The sequence below is a fragment of the Fukomys damarensis genome, unplaced genomic scaffold (genome assembly GCF_012274545.1).
Source record: "Fukomys damarensis isolate Sample0158 unplaced genomic scaffold, DMR_v1.0_HiC HiC_scaffold_30, whole genome shotgun sequence".
Lineage (NCBI taxonomy): Eukaryota > Metazoa > Chordata > Mammalia > Rodentia > Bathyergidae > Fukomys > Fukomys damarensis.
The window spans coordinates 11785715-11812230 of NW_022900942.1; the positions used below are offsets into that span (position 1 = coordinate 11785715).

Below are 26516 nucleotides of genomic sequence, written 5' to 3' on the forward strand. Positions count from 1 at the left end.
AAAGAAAAAAATGTGAGAGAATGAAAAGATGAAAATAAAGTGTTTGTAGATGGGGAGGGGAGGAGGGGGTGAAGGGAGGGCAGAGGTAAGGGGAAAAAAATGAGAATCAAGACTTGCCATGTAAAGGTACATGATCCCAACAATGAATGTAACTGTACTGTATCCCTAAATGTACCAATAAACTCAATAAAAAAAAAAAAAAAGAAAAGACACTCAGTCTGCTCTATTAGTTCTTCTCTGCACAACCATCCATTAACATTTTGATGAAATTATTGTACAGCCTAGTGAAGAGAAGATAGAAAGTAGTCCAGTGGTGTCTTTGAAGTGTAAATAGGGCTTGCCAAAGGGCCTGATCAGCAATGCATAGTATAAAGGAATGTATTTTATTTGATCTTAGTATCAAGGTAATTATTACCAATTTCAGAAACTGAAAGAGCAAGGTTTTGCATAGAACAGTATATTGTTGTCTTGTTATCAGTGTTGAGAGGAGTAGTCATAGTGGAGAAGCAGAGGAAAGTCATTTGAAATAAAGTATGCTCCTTCTGTCTTTTGATTTAAAAATATGCATTAATTTTTAATTTTTTTGTTGTTTTTGAGCTAGGATATCACTTTTTAGTGCAGACTAACCTCGAACTCATGCAATCCTCCTGCCTCAGCCTCCAGAATGCTGGGATTACAGGCATGCACCACTATGCCCTGCTTTATATGTTAATTTTTAGAGCAGTTTTAGTTTCCAGCAAAATTGAGAAGGTACAGAGATTTTGCATACTGATACTCCCACCCCCAAAATACATGGCTTCTCCCTTTAATATCCCCCCACCACAGTAGAACATTTATTTAAACTGACAAAAAAAAAACATTGGCACATCTTTATCACCCAAAGATTATAGTGTTCAGTGAGTTCATTCTTGGTGTCATACATTTTATGGTTATAGACAAATTCTAATTCCATGTATCCACCATTATAGTAGTAAACATAATTTTGTTACCTCCTTTGCATCTCCTGGAAACCACTGATCTTTTTATATAATTTTATATAATTTTGTTTTTCAAAAGGTCATATAGTTGAAATAATATAATATATAGGCTTTCAGGTGGAATTCTTTCAGTTGGTAATATATATTTATATTTTCTTTAGAGCTTTTCATGGCTTGATAGCCCATTTCTTTTAAGCATGTATTAATATTTCATTTATAGATGTATCACAGTTTACTCTTCCATTCATCTGCTTAAGGATGTCTTATTTGCTTCCAAGTTTGGGCAATTATGAATAAAAAAGCTACTATAAATACATGTATGCGGGTTTTGTATTGACATTAGTTTTAACTACTTTAAATAAATAGCAAGGAAGATGATTGCTGAATCATGGATAAAGAAATGTTCAGTTTTGTAAAAAGTTGCCAAACTGATTTTCAAAATGGCTGCACTATTTTGCATTCCTATAGGCAAGAAATGACAGTTCTTGTTGCTTCACATCATAATCAGCCCTGGGTGTTGTTAAGTCTTCTGGACTTTGGACATTCCTTTAGACTATTGGATTTTTTACATAGATGATCATGCCATCTATAAACAAAAGCAGTTTCATGTTCTCCTGTCCAGTCAGGATGCCTTTTGCTATACTTTGGATCTGGGATGTCCTCCAAGACTTAAGTGTTAAGGGCTTGATCCCCAGGTTGGTGCTACTGGAGGTGATGGAAACATTAAGAGGTAGGTAGGGCTTAGTGTTCTTAGTCCATTAGAGGTATACTCATGAAGGGAGAGTAGAGCCCAGGTCTCTTCTTGCCTCTTTCACCTCCTAGCCATGAGGTGAGCACTCTTGCTTCATCATGCACTTCTGCCATGATATGTGATATTGCCACTGGCCCAAGAGAATGGGGGCAACCTGTCATAGGATGATAACTCCCAAACTATGAGCCAAAATAAACATTTTTTGTTTTGTAAGTTGATTATATCAGATAACTATAGTGACAGAAAGCTAACATACCTTTCATTTCCTTTTCTTGTTTTATTGCATTAGTAAGCTTCTTGTACAGTGTTGCAAAACATCAGTGAAAAGTTGTTTTCTTGCTTGTTCCTGATTTTAGTGGGGAAGCTTTTGAGTTTCTCACTGTAAAGTGTAATGTTAATTGTAGAGTTTTTTGCAGATATTATCAGTTGAGGAACTTTCCCCTATTCCTAGTTTACCAAGAGTTTTTAATTATGAATAGGTATTGGAATTTGTTAAATATTTTTCTACACCTGTTGATATGATTATGTAATTTCTTCTTTGGCCTGTTATGTTAGATTATATTAATTGATTTTCAAATGTTTACCCAGCTTTGTATACTTGGCATAAATTCCACTTGGTTATAATGTATAGTGCTATTTTTGTATTGTTATTTGCTGAATGTTTTTGAGTATTTTTATATTTGTGTTCACAAAAAATGCTGCTCTATTTTTCTTTTCATGCAATACCATTCATTTCAAAATTAGGATAATTCTGACCTAAATAATGAGTTAACAAGTATTCCCTCTACTTTTATCTTTTGAAAGAGATTATAGAGTTGGTATAATTTTTTTCTCAAATGTTTGAAAATTTAGACTTTATAAGTAAACACATTTGTATCTGGTTCTTCTATTCCTGAAGGTTGCTAATTATTTATTAAATTTATCTAATGGCCGTAGACCTGTTCAGATTGTGTTTCTTCTTGTGTAAATTTTGACAGCTTATGTCTTTGTTTTTTCTTTTTCTTGGGTACCAGGGATTGAACTCAGGAGCTTGCGTTTGCAAGGCAGGCAGTGGAACCACTGAGCTAAATCCCTGGCCTTACAGGTTATGTCTTTCAAGTAATTGATCCATTTCATCTAGATTGTGAAATTTATTCACAGTATTCCTTTACTATCCTCTTAACATCCATAAAGTCTGTAATGTTGATCTCCTTTTTCATTTCTGATATTAATTTGTGTATTCTCTTTCTTTTCCTGCTTAGATATTTATGGGTTTATTTTTTCAAAGTCTTTGGCTTCACTGATTCCTATTCTAAATTCAATTATATTCTTCTGCTGAATTTTGATATAATTTACTCTTATTTTCCCAGTTTTCTAGGATGTGGAAGCTTAGACAGATTTCAGATTGTTCTTCTTTAATATATCCATTCAGTACTATAAATTTCCATCTAGCACTCCTTTCATTGCATCCACAAATTTCAGTAAGTTGTGTTTTCTTTGCCATTTAGTTCAAAATATTTCAAAAATTGTCTTGAGATTTCTTTTTTAACTTGCATGTCATTTAGAAGTATGTTGCTGATTTTCCAGTTTCTTCAGCTTTTTACTTATTAGGACAGAATGGTGACTTCCAGGCTTCTTATAATGCTGAAGCAAAGACCAGAAGACCAATTTGACTTTTTACTTACTTGAGTTGGCATAAAGATACATTTTAAAACTAATGTTTTATATTACTATAAGATTTGAAAGTTCAAAATATATTAAAGTTCATTAAGGGAAAAGAATTATGTGAAAAGGAAGAGCACAGAAGCAATGTCTTTGAAAACAGGGAAGGGTAGAGGGGCTAAAGGGAGGGCAGGGGAATGGGGAAAAATAAGAACTTGCTAAGTTATGTATTGCTACAAGATCCCAATGATGAATGTAACTGTATTGTATACCTAAAATGTACCAATAAATTTAATAAAGATTAAAAAAAAATTACCCAAAGACAACTATTAACCATAACTTGGTCCTTTTTCAAAACATAACTTTGTATAGACAATATTATGTGAACAAAATTCTGTTCTTTTTCTTCCTTAATGTTACATTGTGAACACTTCTCAGCATCATTAAATATTCAGACTATTTGATATTTTTGAGTCAGGTTTGGTGGCACATACCTCTAGTTCCAGGACTCTGGGCAGCTAAGGCAGGAGGATTGAAAGATTGATCCCAGCCTGGGCAACGTCATGACTTAGGGAGACCCTATCTCAAAAAATAATAAATAAAATAAAAAGGTGGGGACATAGTTTACTATAATTGCCTTGTATTCATTCCCCAGTTCTGTCTCTCCCAAGAAAATTAGTTTTCAAAAGTTGTATGATATTCCCTTGTTTAGTTTTGTTCTGATTTATTGACCCATTCTCCTAGTGCTGGAAATTCTGGTTTCACATTATAGTACTATTACCATGAACATTATTTTGAAAAATATCTGATGATACGAGAGGTGAAAATGATATTGGATTGTTTTAAATTTGCATATGTCTTTGAATGTTAATAAAATCATTAAGTATAATAGAAGTTTATAGCTACTGCTATGGCAATCATATTGCAGGCTAAGGTGTATCTTATACGATCCAACTTCATTACCATTTATTGCTAGTTGTGTGACCTTGAGAAGTTACCATTGTGTCCTTGCTTGCAAAATGACAATAACATTAAAACCTACCTTTTAAGGAATTGCAAAAATTAAAATGCAGTAATAAGGCATACTTTAGATATGCTTGGGCTATGTTATTGTTATTTTTATATTTCTCTTCTAACTGAATATTCATTTGTTTATATTTGATGGATTTCATTGTTTTAAACACAAGATTTATATGATTTTTTAATATTTGTTGCAAATATTTTCTACATTTTGTCTTTTGCCTAATTCAATTTTGTATATATTGTTTTGGATGGCACAAAGATTTTAGTTGTATGTAAATGGTTCTTATATATTTTTTTTCAAAATTTTTCATGTAAGAAAATCGTACTCTCTATGATCAGGTGAATATTCAGTTGTATTTCCTTTAGATATATTTAGAATACATCTCCTCATTTTTTAAACTTAGGCTTCCTTTTTCATTAGCATAAAAATTACATACATCCTACAGTTTCCCATACCCTTCCCTCTTAGGACTGTCCCTCTCTGTTGAGAATCAGTGTATCATATTGTATTCCCACAGACAAGATGATGTTTCAAAATTTGATTGTTCATTTTGTTCTGAAAATGTATCTCCTACCCCAATGTAAAATGTCTTACTTTTATCAATCAACTTTTATCGATGATTTCTTGATTATTTTCATTCATTTATTAGATATTTTTAATACTCATTTGGCCAGATTGTAAAATACCTTATTTGGATTTTTATCAGTCATATTAAATTTGTATATTAATTTGGAAGAATATACTATAGTTTTAGTGAGGTTAGGGTCTGTCTTTTAATCTATTTATGTTTTCTTTTACTACCCTTACAAACAAAAAAAATTATAATTAAAAAGTTATAGGCCTTAATAACTGCTTTTTTTTTTTTTTTTTTGGCCAAGAATGGGCTTATTGAACGGTTCAGCAGCAGAACCTGTAAAGCCTCGGTAACCTCTCACTAGAATATCCTCTTAAAGGTTTTATTATTTGTTTCAGATACTTTATGCATGTATCATGTTATCTTCTTTTTGTTCTTGTGATTCTAAAAATAATTGACTTTTTTTTGCCAGGTCTGTATCTCATATTAATTGCTTTTTGTGTTTCTAGATCAGGTTGTACTCTGTTATCATTTATCATAACAGAAATAACTTAGAAATAGTATTGTGTTTTCTGGATAGTGATTACCTAGAAAAATTAGAACAGATAATTCATTATAGCATATTCATTAGTAGCTTTTATTACATTTTTCCTATTTTGTACATCTGGCAATTTTTTATGAAAATAAGCATTGCAAATTACTGTTAGCACAGTGGTAGAACCTAGATCTTCATATATATATATATATATATATATATACATATATATATGTATATACACACACACACACACACACACACACACACATATATATATATATAATGCCAGGGCTCATCAGGACTAAGTGCTTTACCCATAAGCAGGACAAATGGCATGATTTATGGGGCCCAGGGCAAAAGGAAAATGTGGGGATCTGTACTATGAAATTATTATTGTTTTTGCTATGAAATTATCAATAATGTCAAAATGGTGGTAGCAGAGCCTTACAGGAGGGGGACCTGACATGACCCTGGCTGCAGCACAGCTTGTGAGGAGGAGAGGAGCCCCAACTTTCTGAAGATCCGAATGGTAGAATACTTTAGCTTCTCTTACATACCTGGACTCTGGCTTCTGTTTGAGAGTTGACTTCAGATTTTGATTTGCTTTTCTGTCTGGTGCTTTGAATTTTCTAACTACTCAAAAAGAAAGATGTAAATTCTTTTTTTTTTTTAAAGAAAATTGTTTGAATAAGATATTACAGATGTTTATAGGTAGATGTTTAGTAAGATATTTAGTAAGGCAGTTGTGGAAATAGAATCTCTTAAAACAAATAATTTGGGGGAGATAAGTATAATAAACATAAGTAATAGATTTTCTATTTTCTCCAGCTGTGAATTTAGTTGGTGTTAGGACTTTTGTTCTCCAAGATACTGAGCTTAGATTAGAGCATCTTCTTGGATCATAAACTTGTTAATAACCATGATGCTACCTGCCTTATTCATAATGAGCTGTTTGGGTGTCTTCTCATGTGGTTCTTTGGATACCCAGCCTGGATGAGACCCTTAGTCATCTCATATTTGGTGTGGCACTAGGAGGCTCTTTCCTTGTTTCTCTGTGCCTTCCTTCTGTTGATCTAAAACCCTGGTCTACTTTACTCTGTTGTTTTAACTTTGCATGCTTAGCTGTCTCTGAGGGAGAATCATAACATGTCCATTGTGATTGTCATACTTAACTAATCCCTTCTTGTCTCTCAGATAACTTTCAGTCTTGTTTATTACCCTTTATATTTTATATGAAGGCTTTTTAAATACCATCATAGCATCTTCTCCTGTATTCTTATTCTTGTCTGAATATGTTGAAAAGCTGTCACCTTGTTGTACTTCCTGATCTTCCTCTGAATCATGTCTTCACTGTATCACAAGCTTCCTGTATTCTTGTGTTTTTTTCCTATTTCAGAGAAAAAAATGCCCCACTTCTCTCAAGAATGAATTTTTCAATTTCTGTTCCTAAATATATCTGCTCCTGACTGCTCTGGGACCTTTATTTAGCCATTTGTCTCTTATCTGTCTCATCGTTCGAATCTGTTTTTCCATCAACTCCTCTTTTACTTAAAAATATACCCATGTTTTCTCTGTCAAAAATTATTTTAGAAGATAAAAACGACTTCTGTATCAAGACAATTTTAAAAAATTGAAAGCTATAGAAAACCCAACCTAATTCAGCCTGGCTTAAGCAAAAAGCGTTTATGTTATTGAAAAATTCAGAAGTAGGTTTTATTTCAAGTACAGTTTGATGCAGGGGCTCATTTAGTGCCTGTCACAGGACTGCATTTGTCTAGACAGCCCTTCTCTTTTCTCTTCCACCCTGATTCTTCTTGGCATATTTTATTCTTGGTTAGCTTTGCTCTTAGCTCTTCTCAGCCCTAAGCCTCATGTTCCATGTCTAAGGTTCACTTTTCTAAGATCTACCCATTTCTTCCCAAGAGTCTTATTGCATTTCCTTATTCTAGTTGGGTCATAAATTTATCCCTAAATGAATCATGTAGCTAGGTGAGGAGGATGTTCAATATTTGGGCCTAGCTTCTAGCATCTAAAGCAAATGGCCTGATATGGGTGTGTTGCTCACAGGAATATTGGACTATATTTAAGAAGAGGAGTAAGAGAGCCAAAACAAAATGTTTATATGCTATTTTCTTTAGCTTTTGTGAAAGGAGTATTCTAGAAAAAATAAATAATACTCAAATGGACTGTACTGATATAAAATTGGTCCAGAGGTCTGGAAAATAACAGAACAGAATCTTTGAAAATAGATATAAACCCTTAAATGCAGTAATAGAAAAGCTACTTTCAAACTTCACTGAATTAACAGGCAGTGAATTTTTAGAATCTAAGCATATAGTTTATTCTTCTTAAACTCAAGCTAATTAATTATCACCAATATCAGGATCAATACCAACAGTATATGTGACCTATTAGGTTCTAGTTAAAGGAAAGATGTAGATTCCATGGCTTAAAAGATCTTAGGAAATTTTACTGAAGTTGTTATATCCACAAACCATGGAAACCTGAACTGGAGAGAGAAACTGTCTTAAAGATTTGAAAATTCTGTTTTCTAATCTTCAATCAGTATCTCCCTTCATTTCATTTTTATAACCTAACTAAAAGGAACTAGAAGAATTTACCTCTTTTAACATTTCTTAATCTATAACTGCTTAGCTGCTTAGGGATTTGGAAAATGACAGTGGTAACTAGAAATAATTATCTGAGAAAAAAATATGTATATTCCTTGGGGAGATTTATTTTAGATACACAATAGGAAATGGAAGAATACTAAAGATTTTCTCTCCTTAAGAATTAGGGCCAATTCTGTTTAATCATTTAGAGTCTACTGATTATGCCATCTTGTTATTAATTATTGCTTTGTAGCCTCAGGTCTCTGTGGCCTAATCAGTGCTGGTTAATACTTTATGGCAAGGATTTGAGTTTAGGTTTCCCTACCTCTTTATCCAAGATCTACACATACACATGAGATTTGTGTACTGTTGTCTGTTCTAATTGTGCATTACTAAGTTGTTCTCTTAGATGGTGTATTAGGGTCTGATCTCATTCAGTTTTGCCTGGCTTTGTTTCTTTACTCTTGTTTGGTTATTCCTCCCTCAGTCGGTTCTAATCTCCTTTATGCCTGCCCCCCCATCCCTTTTCTCTTTCTGTCTGCTTTAGAAAAATCTATCAATTAATTAGTCAATCTTTTCTCTTCACATTCTTCACTTCCTTCCTTTTCTATGTTCTGTTTTTTTATAAGGCAGAAATGAACTCTAATCATAGCTGAGAAGTGAAAAATGTTATTAGTAATGACATTAATATGCCATGAAAGACCTTTGTTTCCAAAAATTGTAGTTTTTTTTTTGTTTTGTTTTGAGGAAACAGATCTAACATGCAGGAACCATTGTCTATAATGAAATGTTGAAGTGTATTCAACTGAGAGTTAACAAAAGAAGAGACTACTGTACATGAAGGGTGCTTTCATCCAAAGGGGTTAAAGTTTTGAAGGACAAAACTCTGAGGGAATAGGGTGAAGAGGAAGATCTGAGGATAGAGATTTGGGATATCCTGGGAATTACAGTTGTTTAGGGAAACTCCCTAGTACAATAAGCAGAAGAGCCTTTGGAGGAAGATTGGTAGAGCTATTAATAATGAACAATTGTTCTTTTTCTGTAACTTTTGATATAATTTCTAAATTAGAAAAAATGCAAGGTTAGCATAAGACTCCTATTTTTTTCTGATTTTTTTCAACATAGAATCATTTCTCTTCTAGAATTTAATATAAATGGAATTACACAGTTTATACTCTCTCATTTCTGGATTCTTTCACAGCATTCTTCCATGTCTAAATTCTTTTTCTCAGCAAATCTCTCTGGGATTCATCCATACAATTGCAAATATTAATAGTTCATTCCCACTTATTGATGAGTAGTATTCCATTGAATGAATATTCTATAATTTGTTAATCTATTTCCCAAAGATTGACAAAAAATGGCTTATTTTTGTTTGGGACTCTTATGAATAAAGCTGCTGTAGAATTCTTGTGAAAGTCTTTTGTTGACATGTTTTTGTTTCTCTTGGCTAACAGTCTAGGGCTGAAATTGTTGAGTCATAGGGTAGATTTTGTGTAAGAAATTGTCAACCTTTTTTTTAACAGTGGTTATTAATTTTGCCATTTCCACTAGTAACGTATAAAAAATTTGAATATTCCATAACCTGACCACCATCTGATATTGTTGGTTTTAAGTTTCAGCCATTCTGGTGTGAGGCGGTAGTGTCTTATTCTAGTTTTTAATTTGCATTTCCCTGATGGCCAGCCAATGATGTTAAACACTTTTTTTCACATATTTGTTGATCTTCTTTTTGAAATAGCTATCCTTTTACCTTTTTTAAAAAATGAGTTATCCTTTTATTACTGAATTGTAGGACTTCTTTATACAGTCTAGATTTTAGTCCTTTGTTGGAGAACTTTTTTGGCAAACATTTATTCCCAGTGTTAGTTTCTCAATGATATATCATATGGTGATCATATGTTTCTCACTTGATGAAATTTATCAATTTTTGATTTTGTGGTTATAATTTTCTTTTCTTGTTTTAAAAAAGTTTTCAGGTTACAAATTACTGTTTCTTCTAGCAGTTTTACAGCTTTAACTTTTACTTTTAGATCTGTGATCCATTTCTTAATAATTTGTGTAGAGTACAATAGAAGGGTGGAAAAGTTTTCCCCCTATGTTATCCAGCTGTTTTTGCATCATTTGTGAAAAGACTGTCTTCTGGCAAGATTATTTTGGTGTATGTCAAAAATCAATCCCATGTAAAAAGTGTGAGGCTATTTGTATGCTTATCTATTCTGCTGATCAATTCATTTACCTTTAGAAACACATTGTCTTGATTGCTGTAGCTCTGTAGTAAGTATTGAGGTCAACTTTTTTATTTTCAAAATTGTTTGCATTCTGTTAGGTCTTGTCTTTACCATTTCTACATGGATTGTAGATTTATTTTGTCCATTTTTATTTATAATTTTTAATTACTTGTGAGCTATTAGAATGACTTCGGAATTATGATTATGATTGTACTAAATCTATAGATAGATTTGGGTAAATGGACATCTTAATAATAGAGTCTTCTAATATAGTACATCATTGTGATCTATCTCCATTTTCTTTTTTTTCTTCTATAAATTTATTGGTACATGTAAGGTAAACAGTACAGTTACATTCATCATTGGGATCTTTTACCTTTACATGTTGTATCTTGGTTCTTATTTTTTCTTCAATCCCTTGCCCTCCCTTCATCCCCTTTACCCTTCCCTATTTACAAAGACTTTGTTTCCATTTTTTCCTCTTTTCATATTTTTTCTTTTCCCTTATTTCCTTTCCCCTACCCTTCCCACTTCCCCTCCTCCTTTAGACATTATTTTCCTGTTTCACACTATCAATTTCTATTTTCCATTCAACAGTAGCCCTGTCTTTTTAACATATTATCATTGAAATAATCCATGTAGGTACATTAGCATGTTTATCCTGAAAAATACAATAAACTACCCTGTTAATGCTAATATTTACAATTAATTCAATTACGCCTCACAAAGTCTTAGAAGATTCTTTGTCTGTATCCTCATTGTATTCAGCTCAAAACTTGAACATGGTTACGTGACTAGTAAATGGCTGAGCAGGGTTTGAAATGGGGTCTTTATGACTGTTGATGCTCATATGTGCATTGATGCTGGAAGCTAACATGGTGAACTTCAAATTATATTTTAATGTATTTTGAAGATAGTCTTTTTGTTAGTCAGCTATCTCTGTGACAGAAAATCTGATATAAACAACTTATAGGAGGAAGGCTTTGTTTTGACTCACAGTTTCAGAAGTTTCTGCCCATGGTCAGCTGGCTCCATTGCTTCTATATCTAAGGTATGGTTGAACATCATGGTGGAGATAACATGAGTGGAACAGAGCTGCTTACTTCTTGGCAGCTGGAGAAGCAGAGAGAAGGAGGGAAAGAGCTTGAGAGGAAGGAGCTAGGGGGAATGTATACCCTTCAAAGGAATACCCCCAGTGACCTACTTCCCCCATCTGGGCCCCATCTTCTAATAGTTTATTGAACTATGAACTCATCAATGGATCAGTTCAGTGCCAAGCTTATGATCCAGTCACCTCTAGGCCCCACTTCTGAATATTGCTGCATTGGGATTGAGCCCAAGATATGTGTCTTTGGGGGACATTTCATATTTAAACCAGTATACTATTATGTACTGGAAGGTTAAGATTAGAATCTCCAATGACAGAATTTATTCTGACTGGTTTAAAGAGCACAGGACTGTAGTAATAGATAAGCTGGCTTAGAATCTTTCCAGGAGACCAGACTCCATTTTTTTGTAAGTAATCTTCCCTGTGTGGCTTCTCTCTTGAAAATGTCACCATTGTAACACCAGTAGTGTATACCAGGACTGTATCCTTGTCTGCTCTGTTGAATGAAGCTTCTCTGCACTGCATTTATCAGAGGACAGCTTGCCTACTCTCTTCTGACTTCTGGCTTGAGGTTTGTACGCACATGTGTGTCTAATCAAAGGAATTCAGATCACTCATGAGGGAGGTTTGAGAAGGAGGGTTGAGAATGAGAGATTGGGAGCATGGGACTCACTAAATTGAGAAATTGCCAAAACTTTGGTGAGCCATAAATGATTCCCCAGTGTATCTTATTTAATAGTTTGTTGGTTGGTTGTTCTCTACTAGCAATAACATGAAAGCTGTACTGTATACCTAAAATGTACCAATGAACAACAACAAAAAAAATGAAAGCAAAGCTTCATCAGAATTTAAATAAACATTATGGGTTTTTAGCCAGTACAAAAGTGAGGGAGAAAAATGGATGAATGTTTAAATTTAAAAATTTCTTACATTAAAAGACACATCACCATTAATCCTCCTTAAAATACTCCCCCTTTGTACACACTCATCCTATTGTTCTTGTCACTTTCTGGATCAAATCTGGAAGTTCACTTTTGTGTCTATAGTTGCATGGTTGTGGCTGCCTTGATGTCCTGAATTGATTCAAAATATTTACTTTTCATTATTTTTATTTTGGGAAGAACCAGAAGTCACGTGATGCCAGACCCAGTGAATAGGGTAGATGAGGACACACTGTTATATTTTAAGAAGCTGTCTGTTGAATGGCACTCAGTAGCAGCGTTCATTGTAGTTTTGGTCATACATTGTGTAGACACTCATAAAAGAGGACTTTCAGAACTGCTTCAGAAAGTGGCAAGAATCATGGGGGAGTGTGTTTGAAGTGATGGAGTATTTGAAGGGGGGTTAATGCCAATGTGTTTTTTATTGCAGCAAACTTAAAACATTAAATATATACCATATATTTTGATCTTCCTCTGTATAAACTAATGGGTATATTCCTCTTTTGTACATGTTTTAATCTACATGTTTAATAGCAGACTTTATTTATTTATTTTTTCTCATGAGTTTTTTGGAACATTTTAGGTATACAGTAGAGTTACATTCATCATTGAGATCTGGTACCTTTGCATTACAGGTCTTGGTTCTCGTTTTTTCCCCTTATCCCTTCCCTTCCTTCATCCCCTCCTCCCTTCCCTATTTACAAGTACTTTATTTCAATTTTTTCATTTTCTCATGTTTTTTTTCTTTTCCCTTATTACCTTTCCCCTACCCTTCCCACTTCCCCTAAACCTTTAGCCCTTTTCTTCCTATTTCACATTGTCAATTATCTCATTAGGATTTTATGTACTGTTAGTTTTTCACACCAGAGAAACTATTTGGTGTTTATACCTGTGTTACTTATTTATTTCACTTAGGAGTATATCCTCAATATGTATCTATTTTCCTATGAATGAATCTAATTTCTCATTCTTTATGGCTGAGTAGTATTCCATTTTATAGGAAAAAAAAAACCAACACATCTTCTTTATCCAGCCTCCAACTGATGGGCAAATGGGCTGTTTCCAAGTTTTAGCTATTACACATTTCCTGCTATAAACATAGGTGTGCATATATCACTGTGATGATTCTTTTAGTTCTTTTGGAAAGATACCCAGCAGAGGGATGGCTGGGTCAAATGGAACCTCTAGTCCCAGTTCTTTGAGGTATCTCCTCCATATTGATTTCCATAGTGGTTGCACCAGTCTGCACTCCCACCAACAATGGAGAAGGGTTCCTTTCTCCCCACAACCCCACCAACATTTGTTACTGTGTGATTTCTTGATAGCAGCCATTCTTTGTGGGGTGAGGTAGAATCTCAGTGTTGTTTTCATCTGCATCTCTTGAATGACCAGTGATGTGGAACATTTTTTCCTATATTTACTTGCTGCTTTTACTTGTTTGTCTGAGAAATGTCCGTTCATTTCAGATGCCCATTTTTGAATCAGGTTCTTATATTTGAGGGGGCTGATTATTTTGAGTTCTTTATATATTCTAGATAAGAGTCCTTTGAGGAGCAAGTGGTAAAAATTTTTTCCCACATTGTAGGTTGTCTGTTAGTTCTGTTGATGGTTTCTTTTGTAGTGCAGAAGCTTTTTAATAAGATGAGATCCCAGTTGTTGATTCTTTGTGCTAGTTCCCATGCTACTGAGGATTTGTTCACAAAATCCTTTCCTGTGCCAATGTCTTCAAGAGTTCTGCCTAATTTGTTTTCCAGCAAGCTTAGTGTCTGTTTTTTCAATATTTAGATCTTTAACCACTTGGATTTTAGTTTAGTGCATGGTGAAAGATAAGGGTCTAGTTTAATCTTTGGCAGGTTGAAAGCCAGTTTTTCCAACATCATTTATTAAAGAGACTATCTTTCCTCCAGTGGGGACATTCAGCTCCTTTGTCAAAGATGAGGTGGCTGAGTATCTTCCAGTCTGTTCCACTGATCCTCAGATTGGTTGATTTCTTGATAGCAGCCATTCTTTGTGGGATGGGATGGAATCTAGTGTTGTTTTCATCTGCATCCCTCGAATGACCAGTGATGTGGAGCATTTTTCCATATATTTTCTTGATGTTTTTACTTGTTTGTCTGAGAAATGTCTGTTCATTTCAGATGCCCATTTTTGAATTGAGTCTTTATATTTGGGGAGGAGATGATTATTTTGAGTTCTTTATATATTCTAGATAACAGTCCTTTGTCTGAAGAGCAGTTGGTAAAAATTTTCAACAGCCTTCTTGTACACAAATAACAGACTCACTGAGAGAGAAATTAGGGAAAAATTGCTTTCACAATAGCATCCAAAAAAATGAAGTATCTAGGAATGAATCTAGCGAAAGAAGCAAAAGACCTCTACACTGAAAACTGTAGCACTCTGAAAAAAGAGATAGAAGAGGATATAAGAAAACAGAAAGATATCCCCTGCTCCTGGGTAGGAAGAATCAACGTAGTGAAAATGCCATACTACCAAAATTGCTATACAGATTCAATGCAATGCTGATAGAAATTCCAACAGTGTATTTCACAGAACTAGAAAAAATAATCCAAAAAGTCATTTGGAACCAGAAGAGACCTAGAATAGCAAAAGCCATCCTAGGCAACAGGGACATGGCTGTGGATATAACAATTCCCAATTTGAAACTATACTACAAAGCCACTGTGATAAAAACAGTATGCTACTGACAAAGAAACAGACCTGAGGATTAGTGAAATAGATTGGAAGATACAAGAACAACTCCAGATGTACTCAGCTACCTCATCTTTGACAAAGGAGCCAACCAGCCTCATTGTAGGCAAGATAGCCTCTGTAATAAATGGTGTTGGAAAGACTGGATTTCAACCTTCCAAATACTAAAACTAGACCCTTATCTTTCACCATACACTAAACTAAAATCCAAGTGGATTAAAGATCTAAATATTAAAAAAGTCACTAAATTTTCTGGAAGATAAGTTAGGCAGAACTCTTGAAGACATTGGCGCAGGTAAAGACTTTATGAACAAATCCTTAGTAGCACAGGAACTAGCACAAAGAATCAACAACTGTGATCTCATCTTATTAAAAAGCTTCTCTACTGCAAAAGAAACCATCAACAGAACTAAAAGACAACCTACAATGTCATAGCAGACTTTAGACGCAAAGCAGGCATTGGATCATGCTTCTGCCATTTGGTAGGATGTTGGGCAAATCACTGTCAACCTCTGTTTCTTACTTATGAATTCAGAAAAATATAAAATTTAATTACTACCATTATTTAAAAATCTTTTAAAGTATTTTAAGGTATTACATATAAGGTGCTTAAGTTTATGGCAGGTGTATAGTAAGTACTGTGGATTGTCACTTACGTATATCAACACTTTATCAACACATTATTGCAGATCATTTAAATGTGAACAGAGCTGAAACTTTTCTGTCTTATGATTGTAAGTAGGTACTGACAGCCTGTGGAAAGTGTCTGATCTATTAAGGCACTGCAGCTTTATAATTGTTCTGAAATGGCATGATATATGGTAATAAAACAGCAATAGGCCTTGCTTCCTATAAGAATGTCATGTTTATCAGCTCAGACAATTTGCTATTGAGATGTTACTGGATGTTATATTTGGAGTCCATTTTCCACAGTGTCCTGAGGATGAGCCACAGGGAAAATGGATTCCCAGTTTTCTGTTTCACACTGACAGATGTCAGTGCCTAGATTCGCCTTTCTTGAGCCACTGAAGGTTTCTCTGGATTTTGCACATGGTGGTGCTATAGTGCATCGCAGAGCAGAGTCACATCTGGTCCATTCAGAGAATGTCCTTACTCTATCTCCAGTGAGGCCTTATGTTTCAGACTTTGTGGCTACTTCTGTCCAGCTCTGCTGAGGTAACAGTGCAACTGCCTGGGAGGGAATAGTATCATTTGGCATTCATTCCTACACCTAGTGAAAGTGGACAGAGGAACTTTATAGTTCTTAATTACTCAGCAGTCCAAAAGAAAATGTGGACTGCCTCCATCCTTGGAACAAAAGTAAGATTCTGAGAAGCTAACAGTGTGGCCATCTAGGCTGAATGCCTCCTGCAAGGCTCAAACTGCCTACCTCTGGTAGTATTTCTCAGAGCATTTTATTGTTTCACAGTTGAAAACCTCAGGGAAGCAGCAATTGTAACCTTTTGGCTGCACTTAAATTGGAGAATACTATATGGTATTTCTGGAACAGGACTTTGGCTCTTGTGAAATAACCAAATTTAGGACTGCAGAAATTTTGCTGTTCTGTGTTTTTCTCATCTACTTTGCCCTGTAATGTGCATCTTACCTCTATTCAAATGTCTGTCTCTGAAGAAACTTTGCATATGAGTGAAAATTTAATTATATTATTGTGTATCACAGTCATCTTTCATACATATTAAATGGAACTCATCATTATGGGGACTGGGCAATGCTCTCCCCCATCACAGGAGGCCTTGGAAAGCAGAACATATGTGCTGCTTGGTGGTGAAGGCCCATCAGTGGTAGTGAGGTTGTTGATATCCAGCTCTGAGTGAGTTAGAGGAAGGGTAGGGCTTGGCTTCATGCTTTGGTAAGCACGTGTGAAGACTTTTACTCATTTATAAGTGTGTATAAAGATGTGTATTTTATGTGCTAGAGCAGCTCCTTCCCTTATTTGCTTCTGCTTACCTGCTCTCCATTCTCTCCTTGTAGGGGTAGTGCTTTTATGGATCCCTCTCATTCATTTACTATATATACCATCTCTATGTCTCATTTCTGAAGCTCTGTATCTTTGGTTTTTTATTTCCATTGTTGACTGGAGTGTTATAGTTTGACCAAATGCGATAGTTTGGATCTGAAATGTTCTCAGGGCCTCTGAGTTAAAGCCTTAGTCATCATTTTGGCACTGTTGGAGATGATAGAAACCTTTAAGAGGTGGGGCCTAGTGAGATATCTTCAGTTATTGGAGGCATGTCCTTAAAGGGGATTGTGGAGCCGTACTGTCTGTTTCCCAGCTGCCATATGGTAAGCAGCTTGATCTACTACATGCTCCTGCCATGATACACTGTCTCACATAGATCCAAAAGTAATAAGGCCAAGCACCGATGGACTTTATATATTGATCACTTCAGGCATTTAATACAATACTGAGAAGCAAGCTAATGCACCAAGTAGGCATAGTCTTCTTACAGACTTTCCATTAGTAATGGTGGATACCCAGACTCACCCTGGACATCTTTTCCTGGTTAACCTTTGGCATCCCTTTCCCAGAATACACATTCATTTTTCTGTCTCTGGGACACAGTTACATTATTCTGGCCTCAGGACTATCCATGCTAAATGTCCTCTGGTGTATGTAGCACTTAGCAGTATGGGGTATCCCTGTGGAATGGCCAGCCTAAAGACTCTTGGTTTGCTGTCCTGCATTGGAATGTAGTAATTAAAACTACCTTAAATCCTTTCAGGATGCATTGAAGATGGATATGTGAAGCTTACTGCGATACATTTTAGAAATAGCAGAGAACATCTTCCTCTTATTGGAAAAGTCGGTATTGCTTGGAGAACTAATATTTTTGATGCCATTATTGAGGTAAAATATTTTATTTTTTCAAGCAATCTGTATAAAAATGTTGGTTGATAGATAGATTCCTTTAAAGTGTATATTTGTGTACATTATCATAGCCATTGACCATCACTTCATTCCTTCATCAAATGCTTATAGAGCACTTGTTTTTCATGGAGGGTGGTGAACTGCCACAGAGTTTTTGAACTGCACTGACTGTACCTTCTACTCCCTCCCACCCTGTCTATTCTGTGGAGATAATGGAGCTACAAGTTGGACCAGGAAAGTAGGATTTACTCAAAAGATTTTCCTCATGCTACACCAGTTTATTTTAGTTTTTTTGAGACATAGTCTCACTGTGTATTTCAGGCTGGCCTTGGACTATGTATCCTAGGATGGCTTTGACCTAGTAGCCATCCTCCTGCCTCAGCCTCCTGAATGCTGGAATTACATGCCTGGCTCTGTATACCAGTTTAAAGTTTATTGCAGCTATAAGTTCTTGTTCTAGGATATAAACATCTTCTTAAGTAGGTGAGTAAAAAATTAGCCACATGATAGCCAGGTGTGCTGGCGCACGCCTATAATCCCAGCATTCTGGAGGCTGAGGCAGGAGGATTGCTGTGAGTTCGAGACCAGCCTGGGCTAAATAGTGATTTCCAGGTCAGTCTCAACTACATAGTGAGAACCTGTCTCAAAAAACTAAAATAAATAAATAAATAAATAAAAATTAGGCACATGGATAAGAAAGTTGATTTATTGCTGAGAATTCGTGGCAAGGGGGGCGGGGAGAAAAATGAAGGTGGATTAAGGAGGGGTAGGAAGAATGTTTGCATATAGTTTTTTTTCTTTGGTGATTCTATGTCGTGTCTGTCCTGGGTCTCATTACTCTCCATCTTTATTTGATGGAATGAGTAGGATTTCATAGTCACAGAAATGAGTGAGCTCATCTCCTGGAAACCTTCTTAGGAATGTTAATAATGATGAGCAAGACTACAGGCAGTGTTATCTCCTGGACAACTTGGTATTTGATACAATGAGATGTTTTACTTACCGTGTTTATCTGTAAGAAAATGTTTGAAATTTGGTAAAAATCATGTTTATTACACATAAAAGGATACTATTTCATGTTTTTAAGAGTACAGACTTCATAGACCTACATAGAACTTTGATAGACCTAGATGGGGCTTATTGTAAAAACTATGATGTACCAAAATAAAATATTAAAATAAAAATAGATTTTGAGATCAAGGAAGGCAGAATATAAATAGGACAAAGGATCAGAATGTTTTTTAAAAATTTGTCCTTTTTTTTCTGCTGGTTTAGAGCAAGATGAAACTAGTCACTTGGTCTGCACTGGAAGGAAAAAAGGAAATATAGTAATTATACAAAGAAACAATGCTTTACTAAAGAAAAAAGTCTTCCATGGAACTGTAGGAAAGGCACATGAAATCCTAAAAAGCATTTTACCAGCAAATGCATCAGTGCATTCTTGTAGCAGTTCTCACAGAGGCTGAGGTCATAGCCTCAAATCCAGACCTCTAGTCAACTGCAGGACACATTTCTGTAGGATGCTAAAGCTGTGGGCCTAGGCGCATAAAGTAGCAAAACAGCTGAATCTGAAAATATGATTTGGAGTTCTTGAAGTAGGGAGTGGAAGGCCTGGCACCAGACAGTTTCCCTGTGAATTCTTTCTCTTGGATGGTCTCTGGGAGAAGGAAAATGGAGCATAGTGTACCAGAGCAGAGGGTGAGTGGGTCGATTTGCATTTGCCATTTGTATATAGAGTCAGTCCAGTGTTACGACTAATCTATCCTTGGGGTTTCCAAAGAGAGAAGACAGGTAAATGTGTCATATTCTTTGCACTTTCCATGAAGCTCAGGATTTTTCCTTTAGGAGTATGATCACCTTAAGCATAGTGAATCAATAAAAAGTATTTTAGGAAACTGCTTTCAATAAGTTAAAGACTTTTTTTTTTTTTAAAGCAAGGACATAAGATAGAAAAAGTTTCTCCAGTCCATATAACTATGACAACAGAGTTAAATGGAAACTGCTTCTCCTGGAAATTGTAGACATAGCCTCTGGTATGATGTCTTCTAATACTTTAAATACCCACATGAGCAAAGACTGGTAGGAAAATCCATCACCCAAATCTGATTCTGATTTTCATGACAAAAAATGGGGAAAATCCATTTAATGAGAAGGGCAGAGGATGTTGCCTGTTGCATTGCTTTCTTTGAGGGGATGTGTGGTCCTCACAGGAGTCTCTGACCCTCTGGACTTCACTGTTCCCATAACAAAATTCCCCAGAACTCAGGAGTGCAGTTATATCCAATACTTGCTGGCACTAATAGGAAGCATCCTGAGCTAGTTTTCTTGGAATCTAACCTCAGGAGCTCACACATTGCTGTGGTAGACTGTTCAACTTTAAAAGCAAAACAATCATATTATAAGTAGTGTATTCTTTTTTTTTAAAGTCAAGGTATGATACCAATTGCATTTTAAAGATGACTGCATGTCAGTAATGAATCCACACAGGAGAGTTGCTTTACGGATGGTTACCGTGCTATTTTATGAAGCCATTTTAGATAGCCAAGCTACCCTATCATAAGTAGTTCTGCTGCAATCTTCAGTGTAATTTACAATAAAATACTCTACTGATCTGTCTATTTTCAGTTCCTCTCAGAATTTGTAACTGATAAATTTTCTTTTGGTAAGGCTTCTCTTGTATGTCCTCCTTTACTTTTTTCTTTCATGCCTTGATATTTTTGATGTTACTTCTAAATCTTTATGGAGCTTGGCATCAATTTTAATTTAAAGTAGATATTTTAGTACAGTTCTCAGATTCTGTTTTATGCAGGAAGAGTTAAGTTCAGCACAGCCTGAGGTCATGCTGAGCTCCTGGCTTCAGCATGTTGTGGATGGCTGTGCCCCATAAGAAGGGTGCTTTGGCCACTTTACTCGGTGGTGCTGAGGCTGGCTATGTGAATGTTTAAACCAGCTGGTCTGTGAGAACAAACGTTTGAAAGAGCAGGGCATTCCCACATAGACCAGTGCTGCATCCTCCCAGACATTGAGTTTTGAGCCTGGCATATTTATAAGGACAGGAGTTAGCCTGAGTCCTGCCCGCAAGATGCTGGAGTCTGCCCCTCCTGGTCCTTGTTATGTTGATTGATCTTCAGTGTACAACCATGTTATGTTCTTTCAGCTTTTTGGCTTGTGCTGTTCCCTTTTTTCCCTTCCTTTTTTGCTAAATTAATTCTTTTCATCCTTTGTGACAAGCCTTCATTTTATCTATTCATTCATCAGCAAATATTTACTGGTTACTAAGGGCTGGACAGAACTAGGTATTGGGGTATATGAGGTGAGACCAGAAAAAAACCACCACACATAAAATATGGTGTGTCTCCCCATTATGTTTCTGGGCTATTGAAATAGGTGTGCCAGGGAGACTTCTTTGAGGGATTGGTGTTTGAAATGAATTCTGAAGGTTGAGACCAATAAGGGTAAGAGAGAGTTCTCAGGCATGACCTTTTGTCAGGTGAGGGGAAGGCATGTTCATGGACTTGAAGAAAGACTGATGTGGCGGCACACACAGATGGCAGAGGAGGCATTGCTTGAGGCGAGGGTGGATGGGCAGGTGGACAGAGATAGTTCTTATAGGCAACAGGAAATAATGTGGTCCTTTTTCGAAAGTAGTGAACACTGTTGAAGGATTTAAGCTGTGATAACATGACCAGAGTCAAATTTCATACAGATTAACCTGAACACAGATAATGGGAGTTAATGGGAGGTGATCAGTGTCTGTTGTGTCCTTAAAGAAAGGGCACTTGGTGCCCTAGTCTATCTGGGCTGCTGTAAAAAAGTACGAGGAGGTAGGTGGCTTTTAAACAATGGCCATTTATTTCTCACAGTTATGGAGTGTGGGAAGTTAGGATCAGAGCACTGGAAGATTCTGTGTGTGTGGGAAGGGTCTGATTTCTGGTTCATGGATGGTACCTGTCACTGTGTTCTTATGTGGCAGAAGGGGTCAGGCTGCTCTGTGGGGCCTGTTTTCTAAGAGCATTAATCCCATTCTCTGCTTTCAAAACCTATTCCCCTCCCCAACCCTCCACCTCTCAGTACCATCATGCAGACCATATACAGACCATAGCACTTGGACTAGGGCAGTGGCAGTGGAGAAAGATGAATTTACTTGAAAGACAGGAAATGAAAACTGGCAGGCTTTGGTGATGAGCCACACATGGAGGGTCAGGGAAAGAAGGTTCCAGGACAATACCCAGGTTTCAGGTTTGCACAACCAGACACTTAGTGATGTTTTCCCTTATCCCCAAGGTAAGGAGTACTAGGAGAGTTTTACTGGACTTTATGGGTGTAGTCATGCTGAATTAATTTAGTGGACATTTGAAACATCTAGGATGCCGAGGAGGTACTTGGATATTTAGATCTGGAGTTTAGAAAGCTGGGTTTGCCTGGAGATAGACTTGGAATTCACAGGCACATTGGTTATAGTTCAAGTTGTGGATGTGGACATATTCCTTGTAGGAAGAAGGATTATATTGTGAAATTAGGGTTTAGACCAAGCTTTGAGGAGCTCCAGCAATGGGGCCTGGTAGAAAGCTGCCGAGTGGCAGCTTCTGAAAACATTTGGGAGAACAGTTTTTCGAAGAGAATAAATGACACTAAATGCTGCTGAAGCAGAAACTTCAGATGTGCACTGCACTTAGTGGCCTTAGGAGGTCGTGTTTTAATTGGAAGATAGCAGCTTGCTGGTTGGAGTGGGTTCAAGCATGAGTGGGAGTTAAAGATGTGGACAAATCCAGGAAGGAGAGAGACGTCTCTGTGTGAAGGGAGGAAAGAGCCAGAGCTTGGTGGGGTCGAGGGAAATTATTTCACTGTTTATTACCTCACTGTTTCTTCAGTGTGGGAATTACTTGCAATGTTAAAGGTTAAAGCTGGTGGGTTGCTGAAAAGTAACCACTTGAGTCTGAGAGGTTGTACCCTTGAGATAATGGAGATGAGCCACAGTCCAAGTTTCTGGGCCAAATCAAACAGGATTGGATTAAAATAGATTAAAAGCAAACATGAATATAGGCAAGGAGAAGGCAGGAGCAGAAGCAGCAGGTTTGTGGGTTTGGTTTTTGAAAGATAAGGGAAAGTGCCTTTTTTATCTTTGTCTGTGAAGAAAGAGGTCATCTGTAGAGACCCCTGAGAGGAGGGGTGTGTAGAGGGTTGAGGGACAGGGTAGGATTGGGAGATCTGTTCATCAAGGATGATATGAGCCCCCAGAGATACATCACAGAATCCCTGATACTGAGTATGGCTGTGGGTGCTCAGGGAACTCATCAGCTCTGTGCATGGCTCTGCTGCATGCTGGACACTTGCATTCAGACAGAGAAAATAATCAGGCTCAGCCAGGGCTGGGTTAGGCTAGACCTGGATGCTGGCCAGGTGTGACTAAAGAGGGGCAAGAGAGGTGTGTGCATCAGCAAGGGGGCTAGTCCAATGAAGGGCAATGAAATCTTAAACTGGATGAGAGGAGGCCTAAGAAAGGAGAATTAAGGGCTGCAGTGCAGGATTCATGGACAGTGCTCTTCCAACCTTTTTACATTTTCCATTCTAATTTACCTACAAACACATATTTATGTGTCACTAAACAGACTTTATAAAATCATGCTTACTGTGTGCAATGAATACTGATTTTTTATGTTTTATTTCAACATATAGTTGTACCCCAATAAATGTAATTCAGGATGCGCTAAAAATGAGTCATGGCTTGCAGTATAGACATGCTGTGAGTGACACCAAAATGCAACCATAGTGGGAGTAGTTGAGTTAGTAAGCTGAGAGATGAAGAGCTCAAAAAACATGTGCTACTGTGTTGATTTTGGAAGCAAAGCATTTATGAGAAGTCATATGCCCATAGGTAAATGGTGGGAATAAATAACAGGTTCAGTCAAAGAGTAGATCACAGAAGTCAGTATCTCAAGTATTGAGAATCCATTTCATTTCATGGCTCCACCAGGATCCTTAAGGTGGTGGAGTCACTCAGGGCAGTGGTGAGACCCAGGAATGAAGGAGACACAGGAGCAGTGAGTCTGGTGCTTCAAGAGAGAAGGTTGAGTAGAAGGTTGGTACACAAAAGAGACAGGATAGAACAAAACCCTGATCCTCAAAGAAGCAGGAGCTTTTCCAAAAGAATGGCATGTGATGTGTTGGTGCATGGAGACACTGGGAGGACATCATTACTGCTTTCCAGGGCACTTTGGCCCCTCCCTCTATGAACTACTGGAACTACTGCATCTGTGTCATTGTGTAACATCTCTTGCCTCTAGACCATGAGGATGGGACAAGGTTTGCTCCACATCTCATGTTCCAGCTGTAGACTGTATGGTTCTGAAAGCTCCTTGGGCTCACATGTCTTCAGGAATAAGTAAAGGGACGGTACCCAGTAAATGCTAGTCATAATCTAGAACAGTGGTGGCAAACCTACAGCATGCATGCCAAAGTGGGCCATTTGTATCACTGAAAGCTCTAATAGGTCCACCATTGCTGATCTAGGATATATAGGCCACACAGTGCCAATGGTAGTGTTCTGGATATGATGTCATATCCAGCATTTCCAGTCAGTTTTGCATCAAGTGCAAATCATGTCTAACTGGCCATTTTATTCTTACATTTATGTTTGTTTTTAGAGTTGTTCTGTCATGGATGTGACTGTTCTGGATGAGCACAGGAAGCCCTTTTGGTGCTTGAGTGCTGCAGTCCACATGAAGCCAGCTGCCTGCCCCTCAGATGGTCCTCATTTCTTGGGACAGACGTACTTCATCGACTATAAAGATGTGGAAGGAAGAGTGCATGCAGAACTTGTGTGGATTGAAGAGACAGAAGAATATTTCATTGTCAGCCTGGTCCTTTACCTCAGTGTAGCAAAAATAAACCACTGGTTTGGAACAAAATACTGAAGAGTAGGTAGCAAAGTATTGTTGCTAGTTAGCTATTTGTTTTTGGTTAACAGCTTTGTTCTGGGTATTGAAAGTTAAATAAAGCATATTTATAGTAATTTCTGTGATGTCTTATTTTTGCAACAGAAATTATGATTTACATGTAATTTCTAATTAACATTTAGAAGATTAAGTTATATTAAAAAAAATAGTACATCCCAAAGAAATTTCATAAGACAAAGAAAGGGAAAAATATTTACTTCTCTTCTGCCCTTAGTTTAAAAAAACAAGTCTATCTGAGCATGTGGTCATATGATTAGTTTGTATGTGGTATATTTATGTGTGCATGTGTGCACCTGTGTGTATATTATATGTGTGCTGTATAGATTAGGCTTTTTTCTTAATTAGCAGAAAGCCCAAATGAGAAGATATGCTTAGATTTGAACTTCACAGTGTCCGTTAGAACTATGGAAAGTACAATGCTCACTGCATTCAACAGGCATATTAGTATTTAATAAAACAAAATAGAGAAATGGTAAAACTGATGAAGAAAGATAGAGATCATTAGAAGGATTATAACTTAGAATAGTAGAATACAATTAAGGCATTCAACTCCCAGCTCTCCATTAGTGGGATGGTGATAGATAAGTTATCAAACACTTCCTTTGTTGGAGTATTTTAGGTGAACTGACAGATACAGTGCACACTTGACTTATGAACTCAATCGGTTCTCAAGGGCTGGTTGTAAGTTAGTTGTAAGTCAATTCATCTGAGAGTGAGATGTTTACCTGGGTACACACTATTGAGAACAAGGGGCAGATGAATCTTTCATTAACCTAATTAACTCAAGTTGTATGTCTGGCCGGTTGTAACTTGAGGGTCTACTGTATATGGGGATCAAATAATGGCAACATGTATCTACACATGTTATTTTAGGCCATTTTATTCTAAATTTGTTTTGAATTATATTGATTGTGTTTGATCCTATTTTTATTTTCTCCTAAGAAAGTTAGATTCTCAGAGGTGATTTTTGATATTATACCATATTTCTCCTACTCAGGTATGCATGATTAAACCTTTTCATTCTCCTTTTGAGCGTGGCTATTTTCCTCTTTTGATGCATGTATATGATATAGTAAGTGAGAGTATAAAGAATTAAGGGCTCAAAGATAGCAGTAAAATTTGAGAGTGATAATAAGTTCTTAGCTAAAGAACTTGAGACAAAAAAATTCCTGCTGCTGACAATCCTCACCTTCCTTGGCCTTGGGCCAAATCCCTTGAGAAGACAGTAACTTGAAATCTGTATCAGATCTTGGGAGAGGAGGGAAATGTCTCATTTGCCAAAGAGTGAATGTTGGAGTGCCTGCTCCATAGGAGTAGGAGTTGGGGATGAAGAAGGCTTTGGCTTAGCAGTGCCAGAGATGAGGACAAGGAGACAAAGAGAAGCAGGTGGCATCACAGAGTCAGGAGCTGTAGTACCATGGAGCCAGGTGTGGCTTGTGGTACACCTGAAAACAACTATAAGAGCACATGTAGGGACTCCACTAACTCACTGGCTTTTGTTGTGTAGGGTCTAAATGTCCTAGACATACTAGAAATGATATACAGCCAGAGAAAGAGCCCTGTT

At 36.6% G+C, this 26516-nt stretch overlaps 1 protein-coding gene across 4 annotated transcripts in view; it reads left to right on the top strand.

Moving 5' to 3' along the window:
• Positions 1 to 24989, top strand: part of Fbxo15 (F-box protein 15) — a 63992-nt gene extending 39003 nt beyond the window's left edge. For all 4 annotated transcript variants that reach the window (XM_010609808.2, XM_010609932.3, XM_010609853.2 and 1 more), the window contains 2 exons: positions 17851 to 17975; positions 24641 to 24989. In XM_010609808.2, coding sequence (XP_010608110.2) covers positions 17851 to 17975; positions 24641 to 24910 — 395 coding nt within the window. In that variant the 3' untranslated portion in view covers positions 24911 to 24989. The remainder of the gene's footprint in view (positions 1 to 17850; positions 17976 to 24640) is intronic.
• Positions 24990 to 26516: the final 1527 nt, after the last annotated feature.